At 35.4% G+C, this 11,757-nt stretch overlaps 1 protein-coding gene across 4 annotated transcripts; it reads left to right on the top strand.

Annotated features, from left to right (window-relative positions):
• The first annotated feature begins 850 nt into the window (after window positions 1–850).
• On the top strand, window positions 851–10,164 carry LOC113518314 (UPF0489 protein C5orf22). 4 transcript variants are annotated; one of them, XM_031913245.2, is made up of 5 exons: window positions 1,002–1,241; window positions 5,118–5,192; window positions 7,149–8,023; window positions 8,581–8,826; window positions 10,024–10,164. In XM_031913245.2, the coding sequence occupies exons 3-5, from the start codon at window positions 7,217–7,219 to the stop codon at window positions 10,105–10,107; spliced, it is 1,137 nt and encodes a 378-aa protein (XP_031769105.2). In that variant the 5' UTR covers window positions 1,002–1,241; window positions 5,118–5,192; window positions 7,149–7,216; the 3' UTR covers window positions 10,108–10,164. The 4 variants fall into 4 exon arrangements, with proteins under 4 accessions (XP_031769104.2, XP_031769105.2, XP_026758977.2 ...); XM_031913244.2 differs by lacking the exons at window positions 1,002–1,241; window positions 5,118–5,192 and adding an exon at window positions 851–979; XM_026903176.3 differs by lacking the exon at window positions 5,118–5,192.
• The last annotated feature ends 1,593 nt before the right edge of the window (window positions 10,165–11,757 follow it).

Below are 11,757 nucleotides of genomic sequence, written 5' to 3' on the forward strand. Positions count from 1 at the left end.
GTTTGCCATTCTAAGTTGTATATAAAAAAAAAACTGTAGATTTCACTGGACGATGAAGGAACCACTCTATTTTTGTCGTTATATCCGGAAGTCGTTACAGGCAAAGGTAAAGAGATACAGACACGTACACATGTATAGTTTGTTCTTCGCACAAATCAGCATTGTTTTCACCGTTTTTCAATTTTGAAATGATTTCCGCCTTTTATTTAACAGTGAATGTCCGTCGAGGCAGTCATACTATTCCAAAAGTTTACTAAACTCAATTGCTACTCAGAGTATCACTTTGTAACTGAACCATAAATTCAACTCGGAAACGTACACGCTTCCTTACCTACTTAGCTGATATCTATAAACAATAAGTAAAAGTCTCCTTAATTGCTGACCATTTGTGTGGATGTAAACAAAAGGTTAGAAATTTTTGTGAAAGAAAGGAATCTTGGTATCTCTTTAGCGGCCAATTTCGGTCGCAATATTTGCATGGGATTTCTAGGAATTTGTTACAAATGATTCATTAAAAACAATCGCTACACCCAAACTCGGCATTACATCAGAAGTTGCTATAGCTACATGAATTTTGTACTAAAGTATGCTTTAAATTCAAGGGACTTGACTTAACGTCGCTATAAGTAAATGGTCGCTACAGCCTACAGCTACAACCAAGGTCATAATAAATGAAATCCACTGTATTTATCTTCAATTCAAAGATTGACAGATTATACGATTCGCATTGAATCACTGGTCATTTGAAGACGTAATCATTGACAGGTTTCGATTCTATTGTATGAATGTATCATAAAGTATCGAAATATCATTGACATTAAACCAACATTTTGACATCTGTAATTTTTTTTTAGTAACAATTGTCACTTACCTAAGCATAGACACGTCACTTCGAATATATATAAAGGAATCTATTTATTCAAAGTGGCCAGAACTGAGGCGAACAAAACTATATAACCATTTCGTGGAATTTGAAAATGTACGCTATTAAGTATCTAGAACTTTTATAATACCTATTGATATTAATTACTTGGATAAAGACATTATAATAAATAGCTGTACTATGATAAAGACAATATAATGAGTATTAACTGGTTTGGTTGTGTTTGTACTTCTAATTAGTTACATTAGTTAATTATTAATTTTCGAGATTTATTGATATAAAAGCAGTGCCGACTTTTAACATAGTGATTAGTTCCTCTGTTATTATTTCACATGTCACAGATTTGAAAAATATAAAAGTACGTACATTTATTTTGTTTAACGTATTTTGTTGTTAATACAGTTAAATATATCCTCAAATTGTGTGATATCTTGTTTTTAATATTAATCAAATCTTTTATACACTAACTATACAAGCTACTAAAAGATATACTTTGCTTCGTTTTATTTTTTTAAATTGTTTGTCTGCTTCTGAAAATATTTTACGTTCCTTTTATTAATGAGGCATTTTATTGAGGCAAGAGGTACATGAAAATCTTTCACGTGGTTTAAAACACGAAGAAAGTGATAATTATTTTGAAATTTTAAATGTTTATGTTGGGATTCGATCTTGAGGCCTAAATCATAGTTAGTTTATCAGAATGAGTTGTCACCACTCTTTAAAATAATAGGTAGCTAATTAAAAACTGTTTTCTTTTTTATACCAAATTGGTAAACAAGTATACAGCCCGTTTGATGATAAGCAGTTACTGTAACCTATGGATTTCTGACACACTAGGTGTATCACTAATGCGTTGTCGACTCTAAAGAAACTTAAATATACTATTTGTGAAAACCCTATACTGTTTATATATAAACTATCACTACTGGATACTACTATATATTAATGGGATTGGAATGATTTAAAATTATTAGTATATTTATATGCATGTTTAAAATAGAGTACATAAACATAATCTTATTAAATAAATCAAAGTACCTACCTGGTATGGGAGCCTGTTGTCCATCCTTTCTGTCCATTCCATGCTCCAGTTCCATTATTAAATTTCCTTAGTTGTCACTTATGCCACCCATGGGAAAAGACGGGGTGTGGGGGCACATTCTATGCTGGGACCACACAGTGAACAATGCTGATTAATTCTTAATTAATTTATCACAATGTGTCAACTAACCAGACACCATTGTCACCACTTTTATCATTCTGTTTTTATTCCTTATACAAATACTTATAATTTTTGACATAGCTTTAGGGAGAGTTATAGAGGCTTAACACTGTAAATAGAGTCTAATTTACATTACATTAAATTAGGGAGGATAATGAATTCAAATATCTCAATAAATTATGATTTTATTCAATACAATTTGTCAATTTTGCACAAAATTAATCCTATTTTTGTATTAAATCTATCATGGCCTTCTTGTCTTTAGTATTAAAGAGATAGATACCTGAAATTCTTTTATAAAATTTCATATACTACAAACTTGGATATAATTCTTGAACAATAGAATCATGATTGTAATTGTGACTAGAGTTCTTTCATATAGATTTCTCAAGTCTTTAAATGTAGGTTAAAAATTGGTATTAACCCAGACAAACTATGCATAAAGACATTCTAAGAAACTGTTAATTGAATATTCTTAATGAAGTGTGGTAATGTCACAATTATTTGTCAATTTTTAAAAACAATTGAACTATTTTCAATGTTTCTGGTAATTTAAAAACTGCTCTGCCTAGGAATTAAAACATAACATCATAAAATATGTTGCATATAAATGTACTAATAAAAACATTGCAGCTATTTCCTATTTGCTTTGAAATTTTTCAAATAATTTTTATCCAATAAAGTTTAAATTTTCAGACTATAGTCCTTATTGCTTACAATATACTCTTGTCTGATCATGATTGAAATCATCACTGTTAACTCTTGGTGACTTTGTTGTACTAGGTTAATTGACCTGATTTTATTTTCATCTATTATCACTCACTGGTATCCTGCCATCATATACTGATATTTCTGATGGGGTTACCATCCCATTTTCATCTCATAAAAACAAGGAATTGTTGGTAGTGAGGTCACAAGGCTCCATTGCTCATAGTGTATTTTCACTTACCAACCTCAGTACCACGCTATCGTAAACGAATAGCATAAATTGGATAATAATTCCGTTTCCGTTTTTTTTTTATGACACGGAGCAAACGAGCTTGCGGATCACCTGATGGTAAAATACTACCACCACCCATGATCAACCACAACACCAAAGGCGAAAATCATTCTTTTAACGGAACTTGTGTTGTATTACGTTTTTATTGTATGTATGAAATGTAATAACAAAGTTACATATAATATCAGTGATTATAGAAAAAATATTTAATAAAAGATTTGCCTGTTCGTCCTTGTGACTGTAATAAATAAATAAAATAATGAATAAAAAGTAGATCATAATATAATTTTCCATTACAAATACTATATGTATGCCAACTTTTATGAAGATTAACAGAACTATTAAGCTACTTCAAAAAAGAGCTAGTTTTCTTTTCTACCGTATTTTATTGTGTTTATCTTCCGTGATATTGAGAATTATTTTTATAATCTGTAGGATATTACTTTCATGTACTAATTTTGTCATGACTGAAATTGCTATTTATAAAATAATAAAGTATAATCAATAACAAATAAATCCTCTGAGTGTATGGGCTATTATAAAAATCAGTATATTCTTTAAAACTTTCAAAATAAAATACAAACAACGAAAATAGTAGCTAATGATGACGGAAATAGGTTATAACAGAAAATGTATAATATATAATATCTGCATTAATAATAGTATTCATGAAACTGAAACTTTCTACGTTTAAATATGGAAAAGTATTATTGAACATTCTGTCACAACGATTTTGTATTAAGGATCATTTTTTGTAAACCGACTTATTTCCTTGGGAAAAGGAAAGGTGTACAACATTCATAGAATGAGGGATACTATTCTTTATCTATGACAGTTTTATTAATACTATCGCTGTATTTAGGAAGGTTCAATATTATACCTATATAAGAAGGATATTTTTAGACACAGACTTTTTGGAAGTAACCGTTTCTATTTATTTTTATGCTAAATAACTTTAAGAGTAGGCAGAAAGAAGAGAGTGCCAAAAAAATCTTTTAGTTACTCACCTTTAGATCATTTCTTGTTTCGTCCATTTTCATAATTTCCTTCATACACACCAGTTCCGGAGGCGACTCTTATCATTACAGACTCCTATTCTATATTAAATAATCTAAATATACTATATATATAAATGTAGGTAATGAGAAAACACATTTTAAAACATTGCGAAATATATTGATATATTTATATATGGCAGTAAAACAACAGGTTACGAACGAATAACTCCCTATTCCTCAGGATTACTCCGGAACGGCAACGCATGGAGGGTATCACGGGCATCACACTGTATTCTATCACTGTATTTGTAATGGAAAGATATCAATATCTGCTTATGGGCATAAACAGATATTGATATCTGTTTATGCCCATAAGCGACAGTTCTAGCTGTATAAATTTTTATACATAATCCACTATATTTATAGTGGATTTTAAGCACCATTAAATAGCAAATAAGTTGATGGTCCACCTTATGGAACGGTCAGTGGGGGGAAAGGGATTGTTAGTAATGGAGACTGAGAATCCCATTGCTAGCAATATACCCAACCAGATTGACCTCCTCGCGGTTCTCCCTGGAAACTATCATGGTTAATTCCTGATGAATTCATCATGATGGGCTAACTGACCTGCCTTTTCGTCCTCATCTATCACCCTTCACTGCTCCGCCAGTGTATCCCGATAGCGTAGGCGGGGTTACCATTCCATTATCACCTATTAAAAAAAATGGAAAGCATTCACCGACGCCGTAGACGTGAACAGCACGGAATACACTGAAGTCCGTGGTAGTACTCATGCGTTTCCATTGCTGAGGACTAAGATGTTATATCTTCGTACCCTCTTATTTCACTGCCATCTTAATCTTTAAACTGAATGATAGGTCAATCAGAAGTCTTTGGTATCAGAAGTTGAGACAAATGTACTTAGTATGAAAAAAAAAAACACTTGGTGTTTGACCAGACCCGTAGGTTTGTTACGTAATATAAACATGGCGATAGATTTTGTGTCATTTCAAGGGACATTGATGCGACAAGAGATCAGCTTCGCCAACATCCGGGCGGGTCCAGCGCGGCTTCCGCACCTTGACCCAGGTGGGCGTAACGGCGCAATAGGTCACGAGGGTGAGGCGCGGGGGGCCATGTTTGGGCGGGTGTAGTAGCGTAGTGACGTCAGTGACGCGCATTATCGACCCCGGCAGCCGTCACAACACCCTGCGCCCGCAACCGTCCTCCCACCCCTCTCGCCTTTGAGCCGCAGCGGCCGCGCGCATCTACGCATCACGCCGCCCGGAAGTTTGCCGACGCTAATGGGAAACATTTAGGACCGTTCTGATGAGACCCACGACCACCCACGCCACGTTCTGTGCAGGATTACTTTTTCGACACCTTGACATTCTTGTATCCCTTCAAATATTTCACTATTAGGACTATTTTTAAACACGGCACAATGAAAATCTTTTTATTATTCTATACTAGCTTTTACCTGCGACTACGTCCGCGTGTCCGGGATATATTCAATGATCGGGATTAAAAGTAGCTTATATCCTTCTCCGCCCCGTATACATCGTGGATACTAAAATTTCATAATGATTAGTTTTTTTTTCAATGGATGATAATGGAGTGGTAACCCCGCCTGCGCTAATGTTATACGCTGGTGAGGCACCAGTGAGGAGTGATAGGTGAGGATGAAAGGCAGGTCAGTTAGCCCATCGTGATGAATACACCTGGGTAATACACCAGCACAATGGGTACCAGGGGGAACCACGTGGAAATCGACCTGATAGGGTATATCGCTAGCAATGGGACTGATAGTTCGCATTACTAACAATCCCTTTCCCTACTGATTAATTTGGCCGTTAAGGCGCTATAAGGTAACAAAAAAACAAACATACTTTCACATTTATAACATTTGTAAGGGTGCCTTTCTCAGGAGAGGGTACTAAACTAAAATAGAGCCTAACGGCTCTATTACTAGCGAAATACGCTCTCAGGTCGACCTCAATGCATTTCACCCTGGAAATAATTGTGGTTAATTTCAGATGAATACGAAATGATGAGCCAACTGACCTGACTTCATCAACCTTTACTGGTGGCGGGAAAGGGGTTGTTAGTAATGGGGTTTCATTTCTCCATTACTAGCAATACACCCTATCAGGTCGACCTCCACGCGGTTCGCCTTGGAAACCATCGTGGGTATCATTCTTGTGAATTTCATCACGATGGGCTAACTGACCTGCTTTCATCCCCACGTATCGTCCCTTACGGTGCCCCGCCAGTGTATACCGATAGCGGGGTTACCTTTTCATTGTCACGCATTAAAGAACCTTTACCGGTACCTCGATAGTGCAAATTAATAGCACAGGTGGGGTTAACATTTTATTTTCATCCATAAAAAAGTTAAAGTCTAGTTATTATTTACAATTATATAGCGCGCTCATGTCACAGTCACTCATGATTATGGGTCACGAATTGATGTCGAAACTAGTCGAGCTTTCTCGATCTAAATACACATAAGTTAGACCGGTAGTTATTACATTAAAATCTTATATATATTATTATATATACATGTACCTTTCTCATGCTGCATCATCGCGTAAAAGACTCTGACCTTATAATAAATTAAAATTTATGACTGTTTGTTTGGTGTAGATATTGCATACAATATTGGAGGGATCGGTTTGTTTATGTGTACTCTATCTATCACTGTCCTTGCGACGTTACAAATTGTAGAACAAAGTCAACAAATAGGCTCTAACAAGTGCGCAGTTGCCGCGAGTAACGGGCGGGGTGGAACTTCCCTCTGGTTTTTCCGACAAAAAACCTTGACCCATATTTAAAGAGCCCTCGGATAGACTAAATACGTAAAGCGACACTGTTGTCTTAGTCAAGGATATGATGTTCGGAAAGACGATAATTTTCCATTAATCTAGTTTACTCGGTACCTACATACTTTACAACTATAGTTTTATATCTGCAACCTCTGAAATTTTGCACTGTAATGAATTTAAAAATGTACGCAGGTTTATAACTATAATATTTTCTTTTCAGAATTCCGTTCCTGTTTACCTTTGAACATGTTAAAATTTGCAACAACAATGAGCTGAACTTTCGTCATAATGGCCGAAATCTCAGGAGAAAGTTCCTTTCAGCCAATGAAACGTTTCAAAAAGATTCCCATTTACGTTGTTGAGGAGCACAATGACGTTTTGCAATTTATATATTCAGCTATTGGTGGGAAAAAGCTACCTGTAGAAGGTACGACTTTATTGCATTTAGACGCTCATCCTGACATGCTTATTGATAGAAAATTGAAGGGTGAAGAGGCACGCTCTGGAAAGAAACTTTTGCCCTTGTTACAAATAGAAAACTGGATAGTGCCAGCTGCGGCGGCTGGTCACATTGGTCACGTGGTGTGGCTTCGTCCACCTTGGGCCACACAATTTACAGATGGCACTCGTATTATACGAGTTGGCGATCATCCACGCACGGGGTTGCTCCGTGTAGACAGCAAGGAACCGTATTACCTCTCAGACGCATTGTACTCCACAGAATTATATAACGAGAGAAAGTTTAGGTTGACCGTAGCGGAATTTTCTAATTCTAAATTAAACAAAAATCAACATGAATTTTATAAATTAATTGAGGACATGAAAATTTGTCAACCCTACGTACTTGATATAGACTTGGATTTTTTCAGCACAGGAAATCCTTTCTTATCCTTGTATGAAAATATAGGATTATATGATCGTTTGGAACCCATATTTACCTTTAAGCTTCCTGAAAACGATGACATTATTACAGTGGAAAAAGTTATCGAGTCAAGAGAATTGCAACTACAAGAACTCGAAAATATATTTCAACATTTAGAAGAATATGGTAATCTACAAAATTATTCAGGACAAAAATCCTATACTTACGACATGGTAACATTTTACTCTACATTTTTTTTATTAATATATTTAGTCTTCACAATTTAAGAATAAACTGTTATTGAAAATTTACTACTTTATATACAAAGGGGTGAAAATCCACGGCTTTACATAAGGGATTTTATAAAATATCTTTACAACCGACTTCAAAACGAAGGCGGTTCTCAATTCGGCTGTATTTTTTATGTTTATTACCTCATAACTCCATCAGGTCTAAACCGATTTGGAAAGTTCTTTTTTGATCAGAAAGGATATATTTACAGATTGATTCCATAGAAAGTTTATCAAAATCCGTTTAGTAGTTAAATTTTTAAATTAAAATAATTGGTTTTGTCACAAATTAAGTCGGTTTTTTAGTGAGACCCAATCTTTTATTATTATCCAAGATACCAATACTATACTTGCTATTAAAATCGATTCAGTCATTTCAGACTCTGTTATTTTTAGTATATAACATTACCGATTATATCTTTACTATTTAATTTATGATGACACTTCATATTCTTCAGAATAACTATAAACAAGTATTTAGACAAATTTGTATTGTACAGGTATCAGAGTTAGTTGCAGCAGTATCTAAGGAAGCGGAGCGTCTTAATGAGAAGCCTGACTGGTGGGCAGTCTTCGCAGCTGGCTGTACCAGGGACCAGGGCGGGCTTCCGTATCATATTAGCACGCGAAAAGAAATACAAAACACAGTTAAAAAATCCCTGACTCTTTTATTGCAAAAGCTTCCGCCACCAGTTCTGATCACTGTCGCTAGATCTACTGATGACGGTTACTGTCCATCTCATCAGGTAAATAAATTACTGAACTTGGCTTTTATTTACGCTAGCGAGGTACTAGTAAAGGACTTTAAGGAAGATTAAAATAAGATCGATTGGCTGGTCGTGATGAATTCATCAGGAATTAATTACGATTGTTTGGAGAAAGGGATTGTTAGTGATGGGGTCTTACTGACCCATTGCTAGCAATACACCCAATCAGGTCGACCTTCACTAATTTTAGTGGAATTCGTCACGATGGGCTAACTGGCTATCGTCCCCCACTGGTGCCCCGCCAGTGTATACCGATAGCGCGGGCGGGTTTACCATTCTATTATCACCCATTAAAAAAAAAACTACGATTGTTTCCACAAGAATCGCGTAGAAATTGCCCTCTTTGTACTTATGTACACTGTTCGCTCTGGGGTCGCCGGACTTGGTTTACTAACAATCCCTTTCCTTCATAACTGTGTGTTTTCATATATGTAGCTTACATACAACAATTGTATAGTCTATCTATATCTATCTACCTAAAATAAAAAATAAAAATAATAAATAAATAAAAAATATCGTTGTACATAGGTTTTCCACATATTTCACTACAAAGAACTATCATTTGCACATAGAAGTCCCTGCAATACTTTTGAGGTCACCATTCTATCTTATGGCAGGTTACGCTTGCCTGCAGAGACGCCACTCGAGAACCTTTTTCCCCATCGGTTGTCGGTTTTTTGAGTTTTATGACCAGTTCATTGCCACTATAGAATGTAGAAATAAAATAAAACCAGACGATAAATACTTTCGAGTTATATAATTAACATAATACGAATGTGTGTATGAGTCTCGTACTTCACAAGTGGGATAACATACTTGAAGCGCTGTATTTTAATTGCTTATTGAAGGGATAAGGACGAAATCGCCGTCTATAATTTATTATTTTTTTGTTGTAAAATGGCAAACAAGTTGATGTCCTACACATCGAAAAGTAGTAACCGTTACCTGTAGACATGAATGGTATCATGACTATCACCGAATACACTGAGGACTGAGATGTTTTTCCTCTGTACCCATCAATTTCACTGCTATATCCCACCCTCCAAACCGATACAGCTATGCACAGCTGCTTTATGGTATAAATGCCAGTGGCATCTTTATACCACTAAAATGGGTAATTAGATATAGACCATTTGATTACGGAACCGGTTTCATTTGCATTTTGATTATTTTCAGGTAGATTTTATACAGTCTCTAGTATTGGAGACGTTACAAGAGATATATGAGACGGACGAACCTACTCTACATTATTTAGCATGAGTACTTTCTAAGAATATATGTATAATATTATTTAAATTAAATAATTAAGACTTTAAAGCCTTTATTTATTATTTCGAACTTTACGTTCTAAAGCGTAATCTTATGTTTTGCGGAATCTACCAATATCCTTTTTTGTATCTTGAGAATTAATTAAGTAATTAATTGTGTATATTAATTACTTAAAGATCAAAATCAGGAAAAAATTTATCTTTAGAGTTTATGGCTGTACGCGTGTACACAATCACGGAAGGAAAATAAATAAACTATGATGTTTTTAATTATCATCTATTCGAATAAATGGCTTTAAAAATCGTAGTACTGGTTATTTATGCGATAAAATGGCGACATTGCTTCGCCACCGCGCCACCCTGGTTGGTTAAAAACCCCACTCGGCTACTGCCAAATGATTAATTTAATTTACTTGTTAAATGCACTTATAGGCACATAATGCTATTATTATAAGAGTAATTTGTTACTTCGTCTACTCTTCATGATTAAGTTGTAGTATATGCATGTGTTATTGAATTGTCAGGAATAGCAACGTAAATGGAGTAACGTTGCCGTGTGGCATAAAATAGACCTTTCCTTTTCCATGTGTGTCGTAAGAGGCGACTAAGGGAGGGCGAGGAATGGGCAGCAGCGTCTCTCTTAAAAAATCTCTAAAGTCTAACCGCAGTTGCCAATCCGCCTGCCAAGCGTGGCAACTACTGGCAAAACCCCCCAAGGGGGAGGTATATTCAGTAGTGAACAGTTAAAGGCTGATATAGTGATGATGATAAGAAGTATCACGAGAGTTACGGTGTTTTCTTTCATGTCCATAATGATTGTTCATGTGGGTACAGGTACAGACGTTAGTTACTACTTCCGATTAAGTTAGTGGTTAGCATGTTTGGATTTTTTTTTATACCACTGAGGTGGCAAACAAGCATGCGGCCCACCTGATAGTAAGTGGTTACCGTAGCCTATGAACACCTGCAATGCCAGAGGTATTACGCGTTCGTTGCCGACCCTGAAGAAAGCTCTTTACCCCTCTTTTGAAGAACCCCATGCTGTAGTCTCTTGGGAAAACCTCGGCAGGGAACTCATTCCACAACCTGAGTGTCCGTGGGAGGAAACATCTCTGAAACCGCGCAATACGCGACCATTGAGGCTATGAGGAATTCCAAGTTATATAAAAACTCTAAGTAGCAGCGCAATATCAGGTTGATCTCCACGCGGTAGGTACATACCCCGGGAATAATTCCTGGTATATTATCATCATCAGCTGGTGTAGTACCATCACTTTTACTATAACACAGTTTTTTTATACCACGACAGTGGAAAACAAGCACACTGCCCGTTTCATTGTACAGTTTACGTGAATTAATTTTATTTGCATTACATATGTAATGTAAATGAAATTAATATATTTAAATAGCTGTGTAATAAAATTGTCTAAATAGACGATAGTTGTAAAATTAGACGATGCGATATTTGTGCATAGAATATATTTAAAAAAAATATTATATGTGTATAAAGGTTTAAAAAAATAGTTTTTTTTTTTTATACAACTTAGAATGGCAAACAAGCTGACGGCCCACCTGATGGAAAGTGGTAACAGTCGCCTATAGACATGAGCAGTACCATGGACATAACATAGTATACTGTTTC

This window comes from Galleria mellonella, unplaced genomic scaffold (genome assembly GCF_026898425.1).
Source record: "Galleria mellonella isolate WM207_F2 unplaced genomic scaffold, CSIRO_AGI_GalMel_v1 utg132, whole genome shotgun sequence".
NCBI classification, from domain to species: domain Eukaryota; kingdom Metazoa; phylum Arthropoda; class Insecta; order Lepidoptera; family Pyralidae; genus Galleria; species Galleria mellonella.

Coding starts and splice junctions, on each gene's coding strand:
- LOC113518314 (XM_031913244.2), top strand. CDS start 7,217: ATGGCCGAAATCTCAGGAGAAAGTTCCTTTCAGCCAATGAAACGTTTC. Junction 8,024..8,580: donor AATCCTATACTTACGACATG/GTAACATTTTAC, acceptor TGTATTGTACAG/GTATCAGAGTTAGTTGCAGC. Junction 8,827..10,023: donor GTTACTGTCCATCTCATCAG/GTAAATAAATTA, acceptor GATTATTTTCAG/GTAGATTTTATACAGTCTCT.